This window comes from Artemia franciscana, chromosome 3 (assembly GCF_032884065.1).
Source record: "Artemia franciscana chromosome 3, ASM3288406v1, whole genome shotgun sequence".
NCBI lineage: Eukaryota > Metazoa > Arthropoda > Branchiopoda > Anostraca > Artemiidae > Artemia > Artemia franciscana.
In genome coordinates this window covers 19,477,708-19,504,034 of record NC_088865.1, presented here as the reverse complement: position 1 = coordinate 19,504,034, position 26,327 = coordinate 19,477,708, and the positions used below count along the sequence as shown (strand labels likewise).

At 36.8% G+C, this 26,327-nt stretch overlaps 1 protein-coding gene across 2 annotated transcripts in view; it reads right to left on the bottom strand.

Annotated features, from left to right (window-relative positions):
- The window catches only part of LOC136024986 (unextended protein-like), a gene marked incomplete at its 3' end in the record, with an annotated part of 99,349 nt that overhangs the window by 27,728 nt on the left and 45,294 nt on the right, over positions 1–26,327 (bottom strand). For both annotated transcript variants that reach the window (XR_010616991.1, XM_065700597.1), the window contains 5 exon segments: positions 3,020–3,153; positions 6,306–6,437; positions 11,624–11,770; positions 14,526–14,720; positions 24,421–24,592. Coding sequence is in view for 1 of the 2 variants with exons in the window: in XM_065700597.1 (XP_065556669.1) it covers positions 3,020–3,153; positions 6,306–6,437; positions 11,624–11,770; positions 14,526–14,720; positions 24,421–24,592 (780 nt within the window).

Genomic DNA, 26,327 nt, shown 5'->3' with positions numbered 1-26,327 from the left:
GGCTAAGCTTTGACACTTGTGTTTTGAGTCTAATAAGCTATGCTGATGATTTACTTATGTTGAGTTTCTCATTGAATGTACTGCAGGATAATTTAGATAAGCTTGTATCTGGTTATAGCGTTATTGGTCTACGAGTTAATGGCCAGAAAACTGAATTTCTGGATTTCAGCTCTGCGAAACGAGAGGCACCAGCACCAACTGTATCTGCAGATGGTGCTATTATTGCACCGTCTTCTTCGCTCAAATATTTAAGTCTTCTGTATGGTCAAGATAAGAAAACTACAAGAATTCTTTGCCTTGATACCCTTGTGTCTAACCTGCGAGTGAGCTATGCTAAACTAGCCTCACTGAAGTATTATTACAATCGGCAAATTTTGGCGAGACTGTACAGAGCAGTGGCATTACCACATGTCCTTTACCTTTTCCCGCTTTAGGAATGGTTCGCAGAAACAGAGAGACTGAAAGTTAGGTCCGCGTTATGTAGATATTTGAAGTTTTTGATACGAATGCCGCTATTCGAGAAAAATTCATTTATTTTGAATAAGTATCAAATTCAGATCACCGTGAAGCTGTGGCAGAACAGGAAATTAATGCTAGAAAAGATGTCCTTGAGCACCTTTATGATTTCCTGCCATTGCACGTCATATACGAGCTATGAATGTATACAGTGAATTTTATCTAATCGTTTAATCTTGATATACTGTTTTTCGTTTTTTTCTTTTTCCTTTTTTTTCTTTATACTCCGCCATGTTGTTGTTTTGATTGTGGACCAAAATAAACTATCTATCTATCTATCTATCTATCTAAACAAAAATATTACATACGATTTAGACGCATGTTATTTCTATTAATGTTTAGTTAAGTCCTTGTGGTATATTTCATTGATTCATCTTACGAAAATCAGCAAAAATCAAGTGTTGACTTAGTTAATAGTATTGGGACTCCCATACATATGCTTGCTTTCTCTAGTGTCATCATATACAATAGAAATAATCGAAATTTGGAATAAAACTTAGAGGGTTCATTAGGTCGCACATTGAAGCTTCTGATGCCCTCTTTAAAAACAACGTTCGGTAGGATGGTAACCTGACGCTCTAAAGTGCCCCATATGACCCACAATCTCATATGGCTCAGACTAAAATTTGAAATGTTTTAATCAAAATGTCAAGAGGCAAAAAGAAATGTTCTTCCAGAAATGAAAAAAATGGACAGTCTCAAGGACAAGGGCCCAAAATAATGCAAACAGCATATATAAAATATGTACATTTTGTACTTCATAGATACATTTTGATCGAAAAATGGAGATGTTACACCTTGTTGAAATTACAGTCTAACGAGAATTTTGAATCTGTGCGATTGAAGGAGTCGGTGAAACCCTGTAATACGTCCGCTTGATCTCTGACCTGCGCTACTCAACATTGAGTATGCTACGTTCCCGCCTTCTTTTACCTTTTTGGCCACTAGTACACACGCTTCATCTCTGACCCAATTCGTAAACACCGCATGTAATACGTCTCTCATCCCCTACGGTTAGGATCTCAGTATGATATCTTAAATCAAAACGAACTAAGCCCATATTTTTTACACGATGTTTAAATTTGCCACGATGTCAATCATCGTGGTCATCAATGACAAATTAGTTGTCATCAGTTAGTCTGTCATCAATGACAAACATATAACATATTTAAGTAAATATTTTACAACTAGTGATTTCACCAAAAATGATAAATAGACTTTGAGATTATTCTAATAAATCTGCGGCTAACCGTACAATATAGAAATCCAAAGTCCACAAACTTGAAGTATACATTTCACCACCGGTGGACTTGCCACATCTCTTTAAAATAAGAGTCATGTAAGTGCCCTTGATCTTTACTATTGAAGAGTCGTACTTAGGGTTCTTAGGCCCGTACCCTCTCCAACATCCCAACTTCTCATATATAGAAGTATCATCGATTCAAATTCACTTAGGGTTTTTTAACGAAAAGGTATTTACTAATTACTATTTATGAATCATTAAAAATCTTTGAGATGCAACCATGAGTTTCCAGAAATCAAAACACACCAAGCACAAATCTGACAAACGGTGTTCGATTTCCACCAAAATTGATTACGAGGGATCTTGAACCAGCTGAGTACGATTCTAAGTTAACAAACAAATAAAGGAGATGGTAAATCACAGTAATGCAAGGATTTTCAATTTCCGCGATTAGATAGCCCTTAACAGAGTTCAATGACACATGCCCCTCCAATCCCCATACATCGCTTTCATATACGAGTAAGTGTTCTCGTAGATCATTCAAGAATTGTTTTGGGAATCGTCCTAGTTAATTAAATGTTTATCATTGAGATTACTACATGCGTTTCAAAGTGAAAATACATTCAATCCATATTTCCCAGTTAGCTCTTTGATTTCGATCAAATTTGGTAATGAACGGCTTTTGAGCTTGTTGATTACAAATACGAGAAAGGTCCGTGAAGGCATGCATTTGGTTGCTAAAAGTTACTTAAAAACTTTTATCTGTCATGATTAGTTAGACTGATCATCCCCTGAGTTTTTTTTTTTCTTTTTTTGAGAGCAGGCTTAGAAAGGATAGCTAGAGATGTTAAAAACAGTATATTTCAATTCAAAGACTAATGACGAAGTACTGTCAGGAAGTATTTATTTTGAAGTTGTTTTACTCAGTCGTTAAAAAAAATGTTAAGAAGTAGCAGATCCGAAGTTTTCAGTTAAAAATTTAACGCGAACAACTAGACTTTTTCAAAGCTAATCAATAAGCAAATCAACAACCTTGTTAAGGACTATGCTGCCGTGTGGAAGCTTTAAATTGGAACAGACGTAAACCGAATATTCGATCTTACGAAGGCCTCTCTTTCCATAGGATAACTTAAATGACGGCTGAAGAAATAAAATTCAAACCAGTCCAGAAACTAGTTAGACAGTAGGATCGAACAGCAGTCGATATTAGCCTTCGAAAATTTCTTTCGAAAATATCTAGTATGTAATAGAGACACTTACCTGAGTATAAAGCACGGTATACAAATCACTTTTCCCAGCTTGCTTTGGTTTTAATTTAATATGGCGGATGATAGGCGAACATGTGATTATACGTCTCAAAACATTCTTTGAAATCAGCTTGAAAGGCTCAATACCTGAAAAATAATACAAATAGCAAGAATTGGCCGGAAAAAACAAAGCTTAAAGAAAAATTTAAATAGCGAACTCTAAAATTTATAGATTGTGACTGGATCACAATCAATCAATGTTGATATTTTGACAAATACTAATTGATCACTCAAATCGACACTGACCTTAGAGAGAAAGAATGAATTGATATAACCTTCAATAAATCTAACATAAAAAGATGGAAAATTATGCTAAAGAGAATTTCCGTATTTATAAAGCTTCTGTGAAGAGATAATCCAATAAAAAATAAACGATTTACTAAGCTTTTGGCATTTCCACGACAATATTTGATCTTGTATTCTAAGGTTATTTTCTTCTTCTCAAAAAATCTGGCCGAAAAGACCTTTGAACAAGATACCATATCTATTTCTTCAAACCAGGTCAAGGCCTGTTCCTCACAGAGACACTGAAACTCTGTCTGGATATAAGCACACAACACATGAAACTAGTATCATTTAAGTTCCGGAGTAACATCAGCCTCTATCAATGGGTCCAGAGGGGAACTACCTGACTCAATTACCAAGTCTTTACCTACTAAGTCCCAGCTCCCCTAGGGTCTCCTCTGCAGCAACAACCGCGGTCTCATTTCCTGGATTGGGAGCGTCATAAGAATGACATATGTGGATAAAGAACCAGGATATGCATAAAATTCCAACTATCCAATTTACTCTCGGTAAAAGTAAGCTGCAAACACCATCATAGAGTTTGTAGGCAAGAGTTTCCTCGAACTTGGGAGACATAGGACCTAATGGGTCTTGATAACTGACTACCCACCAGGCTTTGTCTTCACATTATCCCATAAGTGAAGAAGCACAAATCAAAATCAAGACAGAAGAGACGGAAGTTGTATCATATATAAAATATTAGACCACTGGGCCCAAGGAAACGAAACGGTCTGATGTACTTATTCCATATAGCTCAGATAGTTGAACAAAATCTGCCAAAATGCCTCTGTGTAGTTAAATTAAACAACGATTGTTTGGCTTCATTTTCGTATATAGTGCGCACGCTCAAATAAGGTTATGTTTGAACTAATATAACCCAGAAATTTATTTCAGAGTCAGGTGGGTCATTTAGCTGGGCTCGAATTAAAAAGTAAAACAAAAAACAGGCGAAATACATTCAAAACCTTTAAAATTATAGGAAAAATCGTTAAATTTGATAGTTGATTGTGTACAGGTTTGAACCCCCTACCTTATGTGTTTATACCAGAACTAGAGGCAAGAAAACACTTCGTAGTAAATCTACCTACCTCCAAAGCAGTACATTTGCTTCTGCAGGCACTACCAGTGGTTGATCATCCACCAGACCCTTTTAACTCCATAGCATAGTTTTTGAAGAAAAAAAGAGGCAGATACACTTTTCTGATTTGGGTACAGCAGGGACGTCTTGTTAATGCGGGACTTATCAATATCTCAAAACTTAGTACAAACATGTAAAATGTGACATATTTGGAATCAACAATAAAAGTAATTGGTTTGTCTAAAAATGTCCTTAAAAAAAAATATTACAATCAAAGGCATTCATTCGCGCATCAATAGAATTGAAATTCAATGAAAGCGAACTTTACAGGCCAAAAACAGTAAAAACAGTATATGCTATATAACAGAATTATTGCAGTCAAAGTCTTGTGTCATGAATTCTTCAACCGTTTGGGGGCACACATTTTCCTTTCAAACGGTGACGGGGGGATACTTTTGAAATTTCAAACAGCTAACCGCTGTAAAAATAAGAAATTCTGGAATCTAAAATAAAAAAGAAGTAGGTTTTATCTAAAATAAGTTTTTTGAGGCTCATACAAAACTATAACCAATTAAGGTTTATGTTCCCTCTGAAACATGGGATATTGCGACAACCCTCCTCCTGTAGCTTGCACCAAACGGATAGATACCTTTTATCACTGTGAATATTAGTTTTAGATCTATTCATTTACCGAATCAAAATTATGATATTGCTTACATTTTTTAAAGAATGATCAAAACTTCCTATCAAAACAGAAATATTTTCTTATTTTCGCATGTTATTCATGCCTTTTCAGCATATTTCTTCCTATGTAAAAAAGAAGCAAATTTCGAGAATGCGATTCAGGAGATGGATGAAACGTAATCTCATAATGGTACAAAAATTGTCATTTTATATCAAACATTTTATATTGTATTCGGCAAAAAAGGTTTTCCTGGAAAATTTGTGAATATTTTTCTCAAATGCTTTCAGCCTCTTCACTTTCTGCTCTTCTATTGGAGAGTAAAGGTTTGGTCCTAAGAAAGCTTAAACGCAAAAAATTCTTTACAATTTTCATCTCTCCGATATAAAATTATGGAAACATACAGCCTTTTGTTTAGGGCACGACGATATAACGTTGACACCACGAGCATGATAAAGCTTTGCGAGCAGAAAAGTTTTTAGAGTTTTAACATTGGTTACAACATCAGATGCAGGCCATGCATTTTTACAGACACATACCCATGTCTGCTTATCCAAAAAATTACATTAACTGATGAAAAGAAATGTCCCGTTGAGAAAAAAGAAAATATTTAAAACCTGATAAAATTTTGAAATAATTTTTATCTAATAATTAACTGAACGATCTCCGCAGTCAATGCTGGGAACATAATGTAGTAAATTTGTAATTTAAAAACTGCCGGCAGAAAATAATTTTCTTAGACCTTATGGATGTTTTTTCAGCAGACAGGTTCTCTTTCTGCGGTCAGCAATTGAACCATCCCCGGCCCAAATTACACGGCAAATTCGTGGGGAAAAGGTAAATCCACGAAAAGGAACGGCAATAATTGACACGAAAACATGAATGAATCCCTGGCTGTGACAGTCTTTCTGAGAGGGGACCTTTGCTTTTCCTTTTACTCAGAGAGATAAATCCAAATGATTGAAGTTTTGACTTAATATCATCAGGTTACCACAAGAGGTATTAGTTAAAGAAGACTAAGGCCCACTCACAATCAGATTTTACCAAATCAACCATGAAACGTCAGTTGAGGTTGGGACCTAAGTGTTATCAGGACCTTTTCTCTCTCTTTTTCTCTTGGAGAAACCAATTTTGTTGTTTATACATTTTTTTTCAAGATAGGACAGAAAGGGTAATACAAGACAAGGTACTTACTGTTAGATAAAAACTGAAATGCAGCCAATTGCAGCTGTGGATTCACGAAAAATATCTGGTCTTTTTTCTGAGCATTAAATGGAAAATCTTCAACATTCTTAGCCAGAAGTCTCTTTTTGTGTCTGTTGTCTTCTAGAAAATTAAATAAAAAATTGCTATATTTCGGTCTAAAGAAACGTGTTCTAAACTTTCTTACGCCCTTTCTGCTGCACTTAGCATCAAGGATGTATCTATGTTTTAATAGGTGTTCATGCTTCCCCATATTGATTCTGGCGAGCTATTCGTTCTTATTTCTAGTTAGAAACACAACCTCCCAAATATGAAATAAATTTCTTAAATAAGAATTTTTCAAGAGGCACTAACAAGATGAGACGTATTAAAAAAAGCTTGTAAAATCCAAACAGTAAATCCAAATTCGTTCTCGTTCATACGCGTACACAACGAGGGCAGAATTTACTTCAGGCCTGGGCTCTTGTAAAATGTCTTTACAGGTTTTTTTTTCATAAAGTGCCCTGTATTGTTCATATCAATCAAAAATATGTGCAGTTTATTTGAATCCCTCCTCCCAAAATCCGAGCCAGTCAGCAAAATTTGCGCCATAGTTTCACTAAAAGTGATAAAGGACCCTGCAGTCTTCATTTTAATCAAGAATACCCCCCCCCCCCCGAAATCTTAGCAAGTCAGCCAAATCTGCATTATATTTTGACTCTGAAACATTCCAGCTCTGAAACAATCTACTACACCTACTAAAAAAGTCTGCAGCCACAAGCCACCTGATACCAACACAACTACGCACATTTCTCCGCCATTTCGACCTGTTCAAAGCATCTATCTAATGTCATATAGTTCTAATTTACTTGAAATCCCTCCTAATGACCTCTTTCCCATACCCTCCTTGGATGACTTGCTTCTCTTTTGGTCCCATATGAATGGCCAAAGAGCACAATCTTTGGCAAGTTGTCATCCTTCATCCGTAGAATGTGGCCTAGCATTTTCTTAACCTTTCTTTCATCACAGCCTAGAAATCCGGATCGAACCATATTTTTTTTGTCAAGTCAATCAAGGAAGTGCCAAAGACGATTCTTAGAAAGTTCCGCCGGAAAACATTCAACAGATCTTTCTCGGGTTTTCAAAGTGTTCACGTTTTAGATTCATATGTAGCCAATTTTACTTCCGCAACTTGCAACATTTAAATCTTAGTCCGAAGATTAATATTCATATTTTCAAACTATTTCAACTACAAAAGACACCCTGCGCCTGGCTATTCTACTTTTTACATCTTCACTTCAGCCACCATCTTCGTTAATATTACTGCCCAGGTAAGTTAAACTTACCTGATCGACTTGATCGATTTTCTCGCTACCTAACATCGCCTCTTCACCCTCATTTATTCCTAGTCTAAGCGACTTAGTCTTCTTAACATTAATTTTCATAAATATTCTTGCACCCTGAAGTCTCAGAGCCTCCAAACTTGTTATATAAGCATTTCTACCTAGGACGTTTAAATCCTGCATAGTCAAAGTCAAGGAGAGTTTTACCTTCCTAATTGATACTATGTTCTCCTATAGCCTTTGCTATGTTCCATGTGGCAAAGGCCATCAAAATAGTACATATAAACTTGGACACAACCATGTTTAACTCCTAATCCAACACAAAAGCAGCGCCGCAGCAATATCCACTTCAATGCACTTATCTGGTATACCATGTAAAGACTGTTTCTCACCAAAGGTTTTCTCGCAGCTAAATCTAATACCTGTTAATAATCTATAAAACTAAGGACTAAACAGTATGATAGGTACCATCTTTCCAATTAATTTGCTTCCTGTAGATGTCAAGCAAATGCCACTGTAATTACCGCGCTCACTCTTATCACCTTCCACATTTCAAAACATATTTACCACGCTATCGACACTGGATGGCATATTTTTTTGCAATCCTTTTAGCGCTGTCTCTAACTCCTTCTTTCAAACTAAGTCTTTATTCCCTTCGAAATTGTCACAAAAAATCATATTTGTCTGCATCATATCCTACTAGTTTATCACGGTTCAATACATTCCCAAAATTTTGTGTCCATCTGTCTTCAACACCAAAGCCCAGTTCCTGACTTTAACTAAGGCAAGTCTAGACTACTTCCTTTCAATTTTTTGACGTGCCAAAACCAAATCTTACTACTGTGCCACCTGACTGGGCCTTAAAGATCCTCAGTACTTTTATCAATGGGTCCCTTCCCCATCTTGCTTAATTCACACTTTTGACGTCTCCTCTACTTCCCTTACTTTCCTTTTGTTTTCGCAAGATCTATCACCCAGAAACTCCTTGAACAAAACTCTTTTCTACCGAGCTTAAGGCTGTTTCGTTAACATTCTTAGCTGCGTTTTTAAATTTCTTCCAAAAGACACCCTCTACTACTTCGCAAATTATTTTCCTAAAGCTTTTCATCCATCTTTTACGTTGTCGAATCCCAAACTCTTCAGTTTTATATTCAAGTGTTCTTCTTCTCATAATTCTCATCCTGGAATCTATTAATGTCATATCTAGTCCGAAGGTAGTTAATCTTTCTAAATTTCAGCTTTATATTAACTTCATATCATACTATATTGTGATCTTTACTTTTAACATCAATAGCAGCACTTCTATATACCCGAGTTTCCTACATCCTTCCTGCTAGTCTTTCATTTACGACAACATTATCAATAAAGTTGACTATTTCCCCATGATGTGGAAACTATGTTAACTTTCGGGATATTCTATGACGAAATTCCATATTGGTTACAAATAGGTTATTGTAACTACAAAATTGTAGCAGTTTATTACCATTGCTATCTCTCTTTTCTGCAACAAATTTATCTAGGCTAGGATACCACCTATCCCTATTAGTACAAACCAAAGCATTAAAATCCTCTAGTAAAATACCATACTTCTACATGGGATATTGTCTATTTGTTCCTGTAACTGTATGTAAAATTCATATGAGTCACTACCGATTGATACCTTGATACCTTGCACTTTCGGCCAAAAAGTGAGGAACTAGAATTCTATTATTACAACGTTCCTAACCAAAGGAAGACTTAAAAACTTCCCTGAGTACTATTGATTTATAAGGAGCCCCACTCCCTGCCTATGTACCCATCCTTCCTACCAGTATAAATAAACTTTAAATTGTTCTTTCTACGTTATTCAGTTCCACATTGCAACTTTCATATTATTTTAACTTCTGAAATTGTTATGATCTCCAGAAAAGTAGCGGGTCGCGCCAGCACTTACTTACCGCAGGACCAGGCATTTTCCTCATCACCTGGCATTGGAAATTCAGGTTTCCTGGGAATTTGTTTAACCGTAAGCTCCCCAGACTCACGGCAAAGTGCAGGTAAGGGTCTAATAACTTCTTCTAAATGCTACATAAAGCATTTGAGTCGGCTTAAAACCGGACAAGACAAAGGCCCCGAGGCCTCCAGTAGAACGAAAGGTTTGAGCAAGCTTGTGCCCACTTTGATCGCTACGTGGTTTTCTGCACTTGGCGACACGCTCCCATCAACAAGAGTCAATGTCCTGCAAAAGCAACCTCAAGCCTATTACTTACAATCCATTAAATATTTATGCCTTAAATTACCATAACTATAAAAAATAAGCCCAAGAAAAAAAAAACCCGAAGGTTCATAAATTAACTAAAATCCAGTGCAATCACGATTCTCGTTAGAAAAATTTTTAGTTCCAAGAAAATATTATATTTCAGGAACAAGGTGATGCGGAAAACACCGGGTCCTGCAGCAAGTACAAGGAACAACAGGTGGAAGGTGCATCTCAATATCACTATGACGTCAAGCAAACAGGGTTTCTCCCCGGGTATAGGGATGGAAAACAGAGCTTATAAAAGAATGGAGACCCCTAACCATCTCACAACACTTGAAAATCTCCCTTTTTTATACCCAGCCTATCTTCGTCACGGAATTTGCCTGAAAAACTTATAAAATACCTTAAAAAGGGAATATTAAAATCCAGATTGAAGATTTCCTCCTACCGTATATTCGTTGTAATTTGTCTTTTTAGTTAGTAGTTCGGCCTCGCGAGCGATGCTTTTGGTGTGCTACCGATTGATTTTGTTTCTGGTTTTTGAAAATAAATTAATATAACTCCTACTGTAAAAATTAAGGTCTTAAAATTCTAAGATTCACTTAACTAAATCCTAGATTCATAAATGGTCCTGACACTATTTTACAAGATTTTCTTGATCACTCTGACAGTTGACGAAGTAAGTCGTTTCCATTACATGCCAATTGATAAAACAAAAACGTGAGCGATTAAAAAAATTGCTTAGAATCGTTTACTATTTGTGCCTTACTTGAAGTCCTTACTATGGGGTTTACAGCTCAAATTAATCCGACTGGGAATATTAAAATGGCGGGCACATTTCAATCTTGAACCCAATGTGACTAATCAATGTTACGATCAATGATTAACTAGAATCGTCTGATCTTAAGAAGGATGCAATTTAGTACTTGTAAGTCCAACATCATCAATGTTTGCAATTGATGCGCTTAGGCTGGAAGCATCCAACCCACGAAACTAAAAGAAAATTTACGCTAGGTTTAGAATTATAATTTTGCTGCAAAGAGTACTTTTTGCAATAAAGATTCAGCCTATATACCATTCGAAGTTGTAAGGTTAGCAGCTCGAGTAATTCTCTAGCATGAAATAAAACACATTATCTATATCCTGGGGCTCAATGTTAGATAGGTCCCAGAGCAAAGCTGCAGGCAGGGAGGAAGGAGACGGGGTGTTACCTCTGATCACAGCAAAATTTCGAATTTGAAAACGTTGGCTTTAACACCTGTTTATCTAAAATTAAGAAAAGCAACAGACCACGCCAACTGATCCGTTAAATAAAACTATGAAAAATATAGGGAAAATATTATTATTATCAGGAAGGTTGGACGCATGAAAAGGTATCGAAGAGCTTTATTCAACGATTAGCTGTCAAGTTGAACATCCTACAAGCAGAGGTAGTCCCTATAAACCTTCTTTTCACCGTTTTATACAAAAAACACAGCTGATAATAGTTAAGACAATAGTCATACAATCGAATAATTGACATTGAAACGACTACATAGATATTGAGGCTACCGCTCTATGCCCCCTGAAGTGGATATGCCCCTTTTGCACTTTGAGAATCATGCTATTGTATCTCTCACTAAGGCAATCACAATGCTTCAACATCATGAATTTGTTTTATTTATCTGTTTGACATTTTGTTACGTGATGTTTACTCTGCATTATCTTCACCAAAGAGGCTTCCGATAACTTTCAGACAAAACACTTACCCCAAACATCAGTTTCATCTATGATTTCTGATTGGATCAGCTCTTCAATTACATCTTCAAGGGTAATCAGCCCTATGGTTTCATAGAATGGATCACCCTCTCCTTCACTATTCACTCGTTGAACGAACGCCATGTGACCTTTCGAGCCTAGGAAAGAAATTAAGGCTCATTTTAAACCATCATAGCAGTCTCAAGTGTTCCTAGCCTTAACTATAATTTTTTTTTCTCAGACAAATCATTAGGTAATTGTGTAGAACCCCGAAATTTTACCCAGGAGGGAAGAAAGGTTCAGATATTTTAATAACTGGCTTACTGAGCTTGTGAATTCCTATAGCAATAATATTATTAAAGTACTAGCTGTTGGGGTGGCGCTTCGCGCCACCCCAACACCTAGTTGGTGGGGCGCTTCGCGCCCCCCCAAGCCCCCCCGCGCGCGTAAGTCGTTACGCGCCATATTAGTTACGCGCCATTGTAGCTGTGTCCCTGTGTCCCACCTGTGAAGAGAGATAGATATAAATATATACTTTTAACTACGTAAAACATGCGAATATACAACATTCTTCGCTGTCCCATTGTCTGTGCGTATAAATAGCATTTATATTCCCTGTGTCCCGGTCGTCATTTGTGTCCTGGTGTCCCAGTTTGTAATTTCTCTTTGAGTGTCCCGGTCGTCATTTATATTCCCTGTGTCCCTGTGTCCCGGTCGTCATTTGTGTCCCGGTCTGTAATTTCTATTCAAACAATCCCTGTGTCTCAGTCGTCAATTATATATCCCGCCTGTGCCCCCGGCGTCCCCGTTGTAGTTGTGTCCCTGTGTCCCAGTCGTCATTTATATTCCCGGTCGTGACTTGTGTCCAGGTGTCCCAGTCTGTAATTTTTCTTTGAGGGTGTTTTTTCTTTTTTTTTTTTTAGTTTTTTACATTTTTTCAGTTTTTTTCTTCTTTATTTTTCAGCGTCACTATGAAGTACATATCGCCGAACCTTTGTTTTTTAACTTAAATCTGGTAGGCATTGATGACCTTATCCAAGTCACAATCCCAAACCCAATCATCATCGCTATCATTTTCAGTTTTGATATGTTTTGACTCTCGCTTTCCAGGTGGATTTTCATCCAACTGCGCGGTTTTGCGTTCTTTAGCCGCAAGCCTGTTTTCTTGCTGTTCTTGTGATTCCTCGGCACGCTTTCTTTTCTTACTTTCTCTATCAGCTGCAAACCTGTTTTCTTGCTGTTCTTGTGATTCCTCGGCACGCTTTCTTTTCTTACTTTCTCTATCAGCAGCAAGTTTTTTGGGATACTCTTTGAGCAGCTTCCTCGGCTGTTGCCATTGTAGGTTCTTCAGTCATTTTACAATTAAACATTTTTCCGTGAACGCATGTCTTAAATACCATTAATGACGTCACCGTCATAGCAAAAATGACGACAACTAACTTCATGACGTCAGTCGACACAGAAACATGACGTCACCTGATCCACAGACAGACAACTTATTTTTATATATATAGATAGATAGATAGTATGGAGATCGTTTCCGGACCCAACTTCTTTAAGCAAGGTAACTAGGGCAAGTTTATATTCTTGTTATTAAGACATCTACAAGAAGGGATTAATATATTTCAACAAAATTTGGGGGAACTCAAGAGTAGGTGTAATAGATTACCTCACATAGCCCTTATATAACCCAACCTCTATGAGGGAAAGCAGTGGGGATCCATTGAGAATACTACAGCAAAAGGTTGTCAAATCTCATCAGAACTAAACTCTTGTTGTCATATCTGCCAAAAGGCACCATCAGGTCTCAGCCCGACTTAATGTAGAGCAAGAATTAGTGCCTTATTTGTGTTTTCTGGGAGTCCAGTTGACCCAGTATTTGTGGAGACAGGTCAAGGGGTTCATTGATTTTTCGTCATCACTAAATCTACAAGAAGTGAAGGTCAAGTTCCAGCCGCACTAAATAAGTAGTAAAAGCTAGTGTTGAATATCCTTTTGGGTATTCATATGGTGATCCCTCCTCTTCAGGGTGAGGGAGCCAGAATTATATTCATCCGGACATAGGCAAGAAGTAGCAATCAAATCTCAACAAACCTTGGTAAGAAGTAAGAGCTAGTGTTCTAATTACGCCTCTCTGAGATGAGAACCTGTTTTATCCTCTATGAGGGGGGGGGGAAGCAGTGTTTCCTTTTTTCATATAAATCTGTAAGAAGAAAATACATGTCGTACTGCCTTTTTGGAATCTGTGAGGCCCAACCAGCCTTTTTGGCGAGAGGGGATCCCTAAATTTATGCCAGGCCAACATGTACCAGAACATACTGTCGGATACTCATTAAAATGGGTGAAAATCATTACATTTCAACTCGTTAAGGGATAAAACTAAGTAAATATTAGCGTGTTTTTTTTTTCCTTTGACCAAGACATGTTTCGTTATCACTATATTAAGCGTTGTTAGTGATCGCCTAACAATCTTTTTTCCTGTCGTCATGTCTGGTGATTGTTCTGCAAAATCTTTCTTACAACCAAGTTGGACTTTTATGTGGAGTGGGTTAGTTTTAATACTTCAAAATACTCTTACATGAACAATTAAAATGGCAATTTTAATTTACCCAACCTTCAGATACATAGAAATTAAATGTGGCCTTGGAAAAAAAAGAAAGACGAAAAAACAGATGGAGAAGTGACTTAATAAGTTCGCGTTTTCAGGCGGATTTGAGGGATTTGTCGAGTGAACTTTTCTTTCCTATGTCAATCACTGGTTCAACTTTTGGTGCGCAATAAAACCAGGCTACACCACCAACGTAGGCAGTCTACCCCCGTCCCCACTCACGGCACACTCACTCTCAACCTCTAGGAATACCTTTTTTCTTATACCTTCATTAATGTACTTGGAAACACAATGTAAAAACTCACCTTCTTTAAAGTCTCTGAACATAACATCTAAAGTCACATAATCAAACACAAAATTCAGCTCGCGCTTATACATTTGACAGAAACGATTGATAGGTACTAAGTCTTCAGGATCTAAAAGAGCCAAATCCTTTGCAAAAAGTATGCCGACTATTTTCTTGGGGTCCCCTTCAGCATAAACAGGAACTCTAGAATAACCTAAAAAAAAAATCGAATTTACTACAATGAACGATTGATAAGCAGAATCAAATTTATACGTTCGATAACATCTATATTATGACAAAGTTGTCAGCTTTACTCTTTTAAAATATTATCTAGTTGGCGATTATATCATGCATCATTGGAAACACCAGAGGTGTTTATATTTTTACATAACATTTCTTGAAAACTTGCTGAGAAATTTTCAAATAGAACAGATTATGCGAGCTTAGAGGCGATTTAAGCAGAGAAATACAAGAATTAAGTGACACACGAAATGTAAAAACACGCCAATAAACAAAAGGACTAGCACAAATTAGTATTTGCTATATATGAAAATTGTTTAGATTTAACCAATAGGGAATACTTCAATTTCTTCTTAGCTAAGTACAAGGTTCACTTAATATGAACGTTCCATGAAATCCTTGAGAAACTTACTAAGAAAATTCAAATTCGACGCGTACGTTCAGGATCTCGCTCAAGCAGTAGTAGAGCTCGTTTTTCGTCCTTGCCCAAAAATTTGTTGAAAAAATGCAATATATTATTTCAAATACATGCAGTTTCAAGTACTTCTTATGTGCTACTACTGCCCCTATTTTTATATTATTATCACAACTACTACTACAACTCCCACTGTTTCTATTACAACCACTAGAATAAAAAATAACGATTTTGCCTCCCATAGACTTTGTCTAATGGTCCATAATAAGCTTTTTGCTGTTGTTGTTTTTTTTTTTTTAACGTGCATAGTACAAACTAATTTACAAGTCGGAGAAATAGTTTTTGATTTTTTTTATGAAACAATTTATTTGTTTAGCCTACCTGCATTTTTAACACGAGTTTAACGGCCGAAGAAATATTTCGGGGAAAAAAGGGTTCAGACTCGTCATCCCTCTCCCTTCCCCACCCGATGACGTCATCTACGACGCCAGCTAGTAGCATTAATACCGAATAAGAAAAGCAATTTATTTTTGCATGACGTCATCGCAGATGGATTTTATGAATCACCAGATAAGATAGAAAATGATACTGAATAACGCCAGAAATGACGTCACCTAATGCATATTAATGACTGTTTCCAGTGATTTCCTTATTAGTTGATCAATATCAAGCTAGTGCAAAGCAAACAATCTATCATGTCAACTAAAGTTCTAAGCAAAACTGAAAATTTTGAGAAAGAGAAGAATTTATGGTATCGTGTAGGAAAGAGAGATACTGGTCCCAGAGTCATTGCAATTAGGCAACCAAGAGGGCCAGATGGAACGAAAGGTTTCAAAAAAGAATATTTTAAACACTACTACAAAACCCGTGATCGCAGTGATGACAGGCGCATATCTACCAGACGAGGCAAATTAGATGATTGTCAGGTCCTAGTTTCAAATGGTACCCTTCAAAATACCCTAGATTCTGACAATAATACACCTTCACATTGCGCGGTGAATTTAAATGCAATGGGTGTGGTTAAAGGCGTTAAAACGAATGGATCTCTTGGCGTTAAAACAAATGGATCTCTTGGCGTTAAAACAAATGGATCTCGTGGCGTTAAAACAAATGGATCTCTTGGCGTTAAAACAAATGGATCTCTTGGTGTTAAAACAAATGGATCTCTTGGCGTTAAAACAAATGGATCTCTTGACGTTGGTAATTGGTTGCGGGAAGGTACAAAGCTATGCTCAACGAAAGAGCCTGCTTCCAGTGCTGATCAGGAAGAGAGTGCCAGCACCTCAAATTCAAAAAAATGCACAAGAAATAGAGCAGCAAAAACGCTGAAAAATTCTGTCGAACACTCTTCTTCAGATAGTTGGTGGAGGAGCGATACAAAGCCTTGTTCAGTAGCAAAGCCTACTTCCAATGGTGAAAAAAGTGCCAGAGCTAACACTTCAAATGCAAAAAACCAAGTAAAAATAGAAGCTGTAGCAAAAAAAAGACCATATGCTGGTGCCAGATTTGAAGAGCCACCAAGTCCAAGAATTTTGCCAATGCCCCCCTTTTCTTGGATTCCTGCCAAACCAGCCTCACCCTCTCAACGGCGTGAAGTTATGGAGCATTGAAAAGTAAAGACCATCTCAACCTCAAGTCCTATAGAGTATCGTCAAACTAGAAATTGAAATTGAGTTTTATACTGGGTGTTTTACCTCAATTGGTTTTGAAATTGTACTATTGAATGTTTTATTGTTTTGTTTGTTTTTTTTTTTTTTTTTGTTGAAAAATATATCTTATCTCATCTTGAACTTGCATTCTGGATTCAAAGGTTTTAGAACGCGTTATTGTCGGAAGTTTTTGACTTGCCTATGATGCCAAGCGCCAATTACTTATAGAAAGTTTTCGGCAACACCCCAGTCAACAGTGATTTTACTCTGAATTTTGGGCTTCCAAAAACATATATAAAAAAATTGTTTTAACGTCTTATTCGTTTCCGAACAAGTCATATCTTCAAAGCGAAATTCTGTCAAATGGATTAGTTGTAATGAAATGTTTTGTTTTTTGTTTCTGTTAAAATATGTTTAACCTCCGCCTGTAAAAAGTGCAGCCAGTCCCAAGCCTGGAAAAAGAAGGAGGGTTGGGCAGAGGATTGGCGTCCCTCTCCCGTCAAAACCAATCAGTGATTAAAATACCGATGAAGAATAAAACCCCTCAGATGACGACAAACAATAATCTACAATGGACCCGAAAAGAAACGAGAGGCAGGAGTAGCAATGTTAATGTCCGAAAAGGCAGCGAAATCCCTCATCAGCTGGACTCCTGTCAACGATAGAGTAATGTTTGCGAGGTTCCAGAGAAACCACATTAAAGTGGCAGTAGCTGCCTGTTATGCACCGACGAATGATGCTGATGAGATGGTTAAAGAGCGTTTCTATATCACTCTTAACTCAGTCTCCACGGATATACCGCGTCAAGACATGGTTATATTTGCTGGAGACTTCAACACCAAAGTAAGCAACGATAGATCCTACTGCTCAGAGGTACTTGGCCCACATGGTCTTGACGACCGAAATGAAAATGGAGCCGTACTTACAGACTGTGCTTCCACAAATGATCTCCTTATTGGTGAAATACAGTTTTGTCACAAGAATATCCACAAGTGCACTTGGATCTCCCTTGACGGCAACAAAAAATCAGATCAACCACTTTCTTGTAAACAAAAAATGGCGATCGAATCTCCAAGACATAAGGACACTCAGAAGAGCTGACACTGGCTCAGACCACAGTCTTTTTGTCACTAATGTGCTCAAACTAAAGGCCCCGAAAAAGAAGACATACCCCTTGACGCCCCTATACGATTCTGATAAGCTTGCTGACCCATAAGTCAGGATAAAGTTCTTTTTGAGTCTCCACGAGAGATTTGAGGCTCTTAGACATCTTGATGAAGGAGAAGGAGACGTGGACACCATATGAAGTAGCATCAGCAACACTTTCAATGATGTTGCAAAGGAAGTGATTAGACATAAAAAGAGACACAAAACCGGTAGATCTCTGATAAAACTCCACGAAAGAAAATCCATGAAAGAAAAACTATGAAACCACATTTAGTTTCAGCAGGGTTCCATAACGATGCAGTGATGAAGCTGCAGGTGTATAGAGATAAGGACAAGCTCGTAAGAAAAGTGTGAGGTCTGAAAAAAGGACTTCCCTGAAGAACAAGGTAGCGGAAGCAATGACGGCAGCAAAAAAAGGAGATTCAAAGACGATCAACAGGATCACTAACAAGATGATCGGTGAGTGTCGAAAACTGATGTTCCTGTTATGACAAAAACGGAAGAATAGTCACAGAAGAGAAAGAGATAGAAGAGGTCTGGGCCAACCATTTCTAAAGTGCCTTAAACCGTCCAGAACCGATCAATCCCTCCAATATACCGTAGACTCTTTTGCTTATTCTTGAAATCGACACTTATCCTCCAACAGAAACTGAGATAATTTCAGCGTCAAAGAAGCTGAAGAACGGAAGAGCTCCATGCTGTGCGACAACTGGAGAGGGATCAGTTGGCTCTCTATTCCAGGAAAGCTTCTTGCCCTCATAGTTCTGCCCCGTATCCAGCCAATGATCGACAAGCATTTAAGGACCGCTCCTGTGCAGATCTCATTTTTGCATTACGAATGATGTTAGAAGAGACGAACGAGTTGAGACAGTAGCTATACCTAATTTTCATAGACTTCGAGAAAGCATTAGATTCTGTCCATTGAGATACACTCTGGAAAATTCTCAAGTACTACGGTATCCCTGACAAACTTGTAAGGCGGAAGTTTCAACTTAATACAATTAGCCGTTGCTATGACATTGCCAATATGTCCTTTTGATAACCTTTATATTCATATACTTCCTGAAATTTTCATATTAATGCTCTTAGCCTTACAAGTAGTTGCAATAGAAGAAGTAGTTAGAGTAGTAGCGCTAGTAGTAGTAAATGTAACAGTGGTAGCAGTATTAATAGCAGCGGGCACGTATTGTGTTTTGGTCAACTGATCTTCCGCTTTAAGCATTCTCTGAAAATTCCAAATCAAATCCGAAATCCATTCTTAAGATACGCCCTTTTGATAATCTGGTTACACAAAGTGCATTTAAATTAAGTTCAAATTTCCCCTCGATATTCTCTCAAATTTTTACCTTCATACACTTGCCCTTAATTGTATTAGCATCATAGTAGAAGTGGTGGTAGCAAAAGAAGTAGTAGCAGTAGTAATGTTGTATTAGTAGTAACAGTAGTAGCAGCAGCATTAATAACATCATTAGCATGTACATGCTGTCTTTTGGTCAGTTGAACAACCCCCCTAATGATAGCCCGGAAGTTTCATCTTGATACGATAGCCGTTTCAAAAAAATTGCTGTTTTGCCCTTTTGTCGCCCTTGTCACGTTAATACTAACAGCCTAAAAGTAGTTGGAATTGAAGAGTAGTTGCAGTAGTTCAGTGGCAGTAGTAGCATTAGTGGTAGTTGTAGTAGTGTTAGTAGTAGCATGCACATATTACCTTTTGGTCAGATAATAGCATCTGCATGCACTTAGTGCATTTTGATTTAGTTCAAATTCCCCTCAATGATCGGTCAAATTTTCGCCTTCATGTGCACAGCCTTAATAGTACAAGTATCATAGTAGTAGTGGTAGCAGTACGAGCAGTAATAGCGTTGCATTAGTAGTAGTAATAACAGTAGTAACAGCGGTATTAATAGCCGTTGAAGCAGGTTTTGTTACCTTTTGGTCAATTGAACACCCCTCTCATGATACCCCACAAATTTCTTGATACAGTAAACCGTTCCAAAAAAATATTGCTTATACGTCTGTATCAGCAATCTGTATGCACATAGTATGTTTTGATTTAGTTCAATTTTACCCTCAAAGTTTCCTCAGATGTTCATTTCAATATCCTCGACCTTGGTAGTACGCGCTACAGAGGCAGTAGTTTTAGCGGTAGTAGTAGCAGCAGTAGTAGCTGTAGTAGTAGTAGCGTGCAAATATTGCCTTTTTGGTTAATTGATCATTTCTCTTATCATCTACTGAAAGTTTCCAATTAATATACTCAGTCATTCCAGAATTACGCTCTCTTCGATTAGATGTGTTTTGCGAAATGAAGGGCGTGGGGGGGGCTGGTTGCCCTCCAATCACTTTTTACTCTTAAAAAGGGCGCTAAAAATTTTCAATCAAATGAGCCCCCTCAAAAGTTTATACGACCGCCGATTCCATAAAAATCTTATATGCCCCCGGGTCATACCCTTGCCCCTGGGCTCTGGGGCATTGTGTCAGCCCTGGATGCATTGTTACATGATCGTTGTACTATTTTGAACAAAATGGCTATCTCACAATTTCGATCAGATGCGTTTGAGGAAAAAAAGGCGTCGGAGTGGGGGGGTGCTAGTTGTACTCACTTTCGACTCTTAGAACGGAACTAAAACTTTCAATTTTCAATCAAATGAGCCTCCTCTAAAGTTATATAACGACCCGTCCATAAAATTCTTATATACCCCAGCGGCACAACTTACAACCCTTGCCCCCAGGCTCTGGGGGTTGTTTCAACCCCAAAGGTCTTGTTATACGATCTTTGGACTATTTTGAGCAACATTAATATCTCAAAATTTCTACCGGATACATTTGGGGAAAAGAAGATGTGGGGGGAGGGGATATTTGCCCTCTGAGCACTTTTGACTATTAAAATGGGCACTAAAACTTCTGATTTCGTCCGAATGAGCCCCTCCCAAGTTAATACGACCACGCCTTCCATGAATAATGGGCAACTGGTAAAGATTATAACCCTTGCTCTTAGGGCTGTGGAGGGGGGAGGGGTTGTGATCCACACAGCTATAATTATTGAATCTTTAAACTATGCTGAATAAAATGGCTATCTTAAAATTTTGACTGGAAGTGTTCATTGGAAGTGACTCTTACAAAGGACACTATACCTTTCAATTTTCCATCAAATGAGCTACTTTCGTGTTTCTACGACAGCTTCTTCCATGCGAAGTCTCTTGGTCAGAAGAAAAGTTATATATTTTGCCCACATAATATTTTTTATTATTGTGTTTTACTGCCTATGAAAAACCCTCCCTTTATGCTTCTTTTTAGTAACACCAGAGACTCAGCAGGTTTATCAGGATTCTGGACGCAAGAATTCGAAAACAACAGAAATCTGATAAATAGAATGATTTTGGCCTCAATAGGCGAAGCTCAGATTAACGACATCTGAAAATGTACATTAAAAGAGTTCAAAATTAGGTACAAACCTAGTTCTGCTCACAGCGCTCACCTCCCACTCTATCCCAATAAGGTGTCAACGGAACGCAGCTAAGCAAACTTCCTTCAAAATAGCAGCCATACAGAAGTAATGCTAAGTTTTGTGTTTTTCGGATAAGTGAATCCACTTTTATCTCTATTAATGTTTTCATTTAAATTTCACTGGCAACATATTCAAATTCAAACAAGCCTGACAACGGCCTAACAAAGAACTGGCTGAAAATATCACACGAGGCTCTAGACTATCTGATTTACCAAAAGCTAAAGCCGACTTTAAAAACTATCCCCAAAATATATCTTATAGTGTGAGAGATAGTCTTTAAAAATAGCCAAAGTCTACTTTCCTTATTCCGGATCCAATCATTTCTAAGGTTCCCGTAAATTGTCTCTTAATGTTCATTTAGTCACGAGCAATTCCAGGATACAATTATACAATTCAACAAATGGCCAACCAGATTTAAGGGAAAAAATCGCTTTCCACATAATCATTGTCTGAAATTTTTAAGAAAGTAGTAGAGCCAGGATAGAGCCAGTAGTAGAAATCAGTATCTCTGAAAGTGTTATTGACTAACTTATTTTTAAAGTATTAGAGAAAATTTTATCAAGAAAGTGATTGTTTATGGTAAACTTAAAGAATAAAAAGTCATTCGGGAATTACGCTGTATTTATTTAATAAAATACAGAGTCTGTATTTTAGATTGCATAAACCGTATTCCGCAGACAACATAACAGTAAAAAAAAACTGATCACACTATTTTTTCTTGTTTTTTTTTTTCAACCTTAAATAAGCCAAATCAAACGACCTGGCTCAATAGTAACTTAAAACTCTAAAAACTCGTGATTTTGATACTAATAGCTACATCAAAAGAATCGTATTCTTATGCTGATTTTAAATATATAAGTTTCATTAAATTTAGTCATCAAAAGTTACGAGCTGAGAAAACTTGCCTTTTGAAAATAGGGCGAAACACCCCTTAAACGCCATAGTATCTTAACGAAAATCACACCATCGCATTCAGCGTGTTAGAGAACCCTGCTGTAGAAGTTTCAAGCGCCTATCTACAAAATGTGGAATTTTGTATTTTTAGCCCGAAGACCGATCACAGGTGCGTGTTTTTTCGTTTTTTTTTGTCAGGGGTGATCCTATTGACCCAGCGGTCCCAGAATTTCGAGAAAGGGCTCATTCTAACGGAAATTAAAAGTTCCAGTGCCCTTTTTAAGTGACCAAAAAAATTGGAGGGCACCTAGGCCCCCTCCCATGATCATTGTTTCCCCAAAGTCACCGGATCATAATTTTGAGATAGCCATTTTTTTCAGAACAGTCGAAAAAACTAACAACTATGTCTTTGGAGATGACTTACTCCCCCACAGTCCCCGGGGGAGGGGCTGCAAGTCAAAAACTTTGACCATTATTTACATATAGAAATGGTTATAGGGAAGTGTACAGACGTTTTCAGGGGGATTTTTCCTGGTTGGTGGGAGGGGGGTCGAGGGAAGGTGATTACGTGGGGTGATCTTTCATTGGAAAATTTATCAAAGGGGAAGAGAAATTCCACGAAGGGGATGCAGAATTTTCTAGTATTCTTTAAAAAAAAAATTAATAAATATGAAAAAGTTTTTTCAACTGGATGTAAGGAGCAGCATTAGAACTTAATACGCACATGAGGTGGCTCATCTCTTCCTAAATACCTCGCTCTTTACGCTAGAGTATTGTTTGTAAATTCAACTGTTTATTCTACGAGTTTTGTGATTCAGGGGTCATTCTTAAAGGATTGGGATACAATTTAAGCTTTAGCGTAAAGAACGAGGTATTGACGAAGGGGTGAACCCTCTCATATACATAATAAAAATATACGAAAATAGAAGCTCGTTACATAAGTTAATTGGTAAGTTACGTATATTTGTTACAAATAGAAACGTTCGTAAAAAAAATAGAAGTTCTAGTTGCCTTTTAAGTAACCAAAAAATTGGAGGACAAATAGGCCTCCTACCTGACGCCTTTTTTCTCAAAATCGTCCGATCAAAACTCTGAGAAAGCCGTTTAGCCACAAAAAAAATAAATATGCAAATTTCATTTTAATTATTCAAGTGCGGAGAGCCAAAGAAAATCGAATAATCCGATGTATTATGTCAAAAACATTCAGAAATTAAATATAAAAAAAAACAAGTTTTTTCAACTGAAAGTTAGGAGCGACGTTAAAACTTAAAACGAACAGAAATTACTCCGTATATGAAAGGGGCTGTCCCCTCCTAAACGCCCCGCTCTTTACGCTGGTTTTTTATTGTTTTAAAAAGTAAAGTTGTGACAAAGGGTCATACTTGAGCATGTAAATTTTTTAATTACCGCCACCATTTCCATAGAGTATTTTTTGTTGTAATATATTATCATATATCTATTTGTGTTGCAGCTTATTATTTGGCAGCTGGTGGTCGCTAGCTATAATTATAGCCTATTTAAAAAAAATAAGTTTTTTTTACTGTCGCTCCTTACTTTTAGTTGAAAAAACTTGTTTTTTTTTTATTTAATTACTTAAAGAACTGGAACCGCTCTTTAAACGTTTATTAACCAACAGAGCTGACAATGATCGATGGTTCGAAATTGTTTACATAGCCTACCCGTTCGAAACAAGAAAACCCTTATTCATGCCCAATAAGTATATGCATAAGTTAGAGTATGTCTTCCACTCCCTCAAATATGCAGGGGAGGAGGACAGGCCTCAGACCCATCCTATAATTAAGAAAAACAAACATATCCCCTTCTTTCTTGTACACCCTCCTTCACCTTGTTTCATTATGGCACTGTTAATTTTCTTCTTCATTTTCACTTGATTAATTCTAATGTATTTGTACGGGTTTAACCCCTTTTCTGTGTATTTATAAGCATTTTTAGATACAAACAAGAAAATTGTTTGTCTGTGTGTTTTTTAACCAGAGTAGTGGCGACACACTTATGATAATTTTCTAACCTCAACCTAACTTACCTTGATGGACGATTTCAGTAATTGTTTCAAAGTCCAATATAGCACTTTCAGACAACATAAAAATATTTTCTATTTTTGTCATCACATCCGCCACAGTCTTCTTTTTCATTTCTAAAGCCCCCGCAATAATGTTTACTTCCTCTTTCTCGAGCCCGTGGTAATTCTCTGTTACCTGGAAAATCAGATAATAGAATTTAAGCTAAAGTCCACACCAGAAAAAAAGTTGTTAAAATTAAACAATAATTAATGAAGAATTAAATGCAATTAATTGGATGAAATTATGACCACAAAGGAAGTATTTTGAAAGTATTTTTAGAGTTTTTTTTGTATTAAAAAAAAATTTATTTAGTATTCGATGACAAATGTTCAGTTTTTATTCCAGACAATTCTTTTTTCATCGACTCTGAGGTAGTCTCCCATTACCTGTACTATCAGATAGCAGAATTTAGCCTGAATTCTGTACCAAGTAAATTTGTTAAAATTAAATAACAAATAAAATGCAATTGATTGGATTAAATAAAAACAGAAGTAGCAACTAATAGCTATTTTGCCTGTTTTTTTTTGTAAATAAGTCCATGAATTTATTGTTGATTTATTACGATTATTTAGTTTTATTCCAACCACAATTCTTTTTTTTTCGGAGCCTGTGGTAGTTCTCTGTTACCTGAAATATCAAGTAGCAAAATCAATCAGAAGTATCTGCCAAAAATGAAAAAAAAAAAAAATACGTCACCCGATATGTGGCAAAAAAAAAATCGGCAAAGCTGATTGATTCTCCTTTTTTTCGACACAAGTGCGGCAGAACCTGTATAAATGTATCTGAGTTTAGTTTCGGACCTTAGAAGTAACCATACCTGTGCAAAAAGTGGATGGATAGAGGGTGAATTCACCTCCAAAATAGCTCTTCGAGAAATCTTAGTATATTTAGGCCGAAAAATCAAATTCGAAAAAAAAGCAAATATGGACAGATTCTATAAAAAACGCAAGAAGCTATGGGGAAAATCTCAAAGGATATGAGAAAGAAAATAAGGGGTAATAAATATGCTTTACAACCACTAAGATCACCACAGCTATAGCCTATTGGTGTCACTATTTCCATATTTTCCAGAGAAATTGGTTCTGAGATATACAGAAATTAACTGCTACCCAAACCAAAGATGGACTGGATGCAGGAACTCAAAGGTTCAAAAATTTCACTTAAATTTTTTTTTTTTATATATATTGTAGTAGGTTAGGCAAGTAGTCTTTGTTTACATTAGAGATGTTTTTAAGCAAAGAAGACTAATTTTCTCTCATGAGAAATTTGAAAATCAATTATTAAACAAGAAGTCGTAAGAAAATATGTTCTTGCACAGAAGTAGCAAAATTCTATATTCATAACTATACAAACATTCCATTCTGATAAAATTTATGGTCAAATATTGAAGTCTGGGTTAGAATAAGGGATAATGAAGCATGTTATCACTATAGGACATAAACGACAGATGGACACGACCTCAAAACTAAGGAGTCGTAGAATAAATTTTATAGCATATCAGTAGTTTTTTTAATCATAATCATGACCTGGAAAGCACCCATAGACAGAGGGGTTAGTTCAAAAAAAGATAAGGGGACAAAATATATTTTTCAAAATGTGAGGGGGGGAATTCTGTTGTTTTTCGATTTTTCAGTGAAAACACTAAACAAAAGAGTGTTTCACTGAATAAAAGGGTATTTTGTAAGGTATACTGGGGGGAAATGATAAAAAAAAAACTTAGGGGCCAAAAAACCTGTCCCCCAATTGACGCACTTGCTCATAGCATCTCCCATAACAAATCATGTATTAATTTATGTTTACAGTTTATATTTTTATACTTAACTTCCGCTATATGTTGTACAATTCTCATGTTATACAAGAGGGGAGGGGA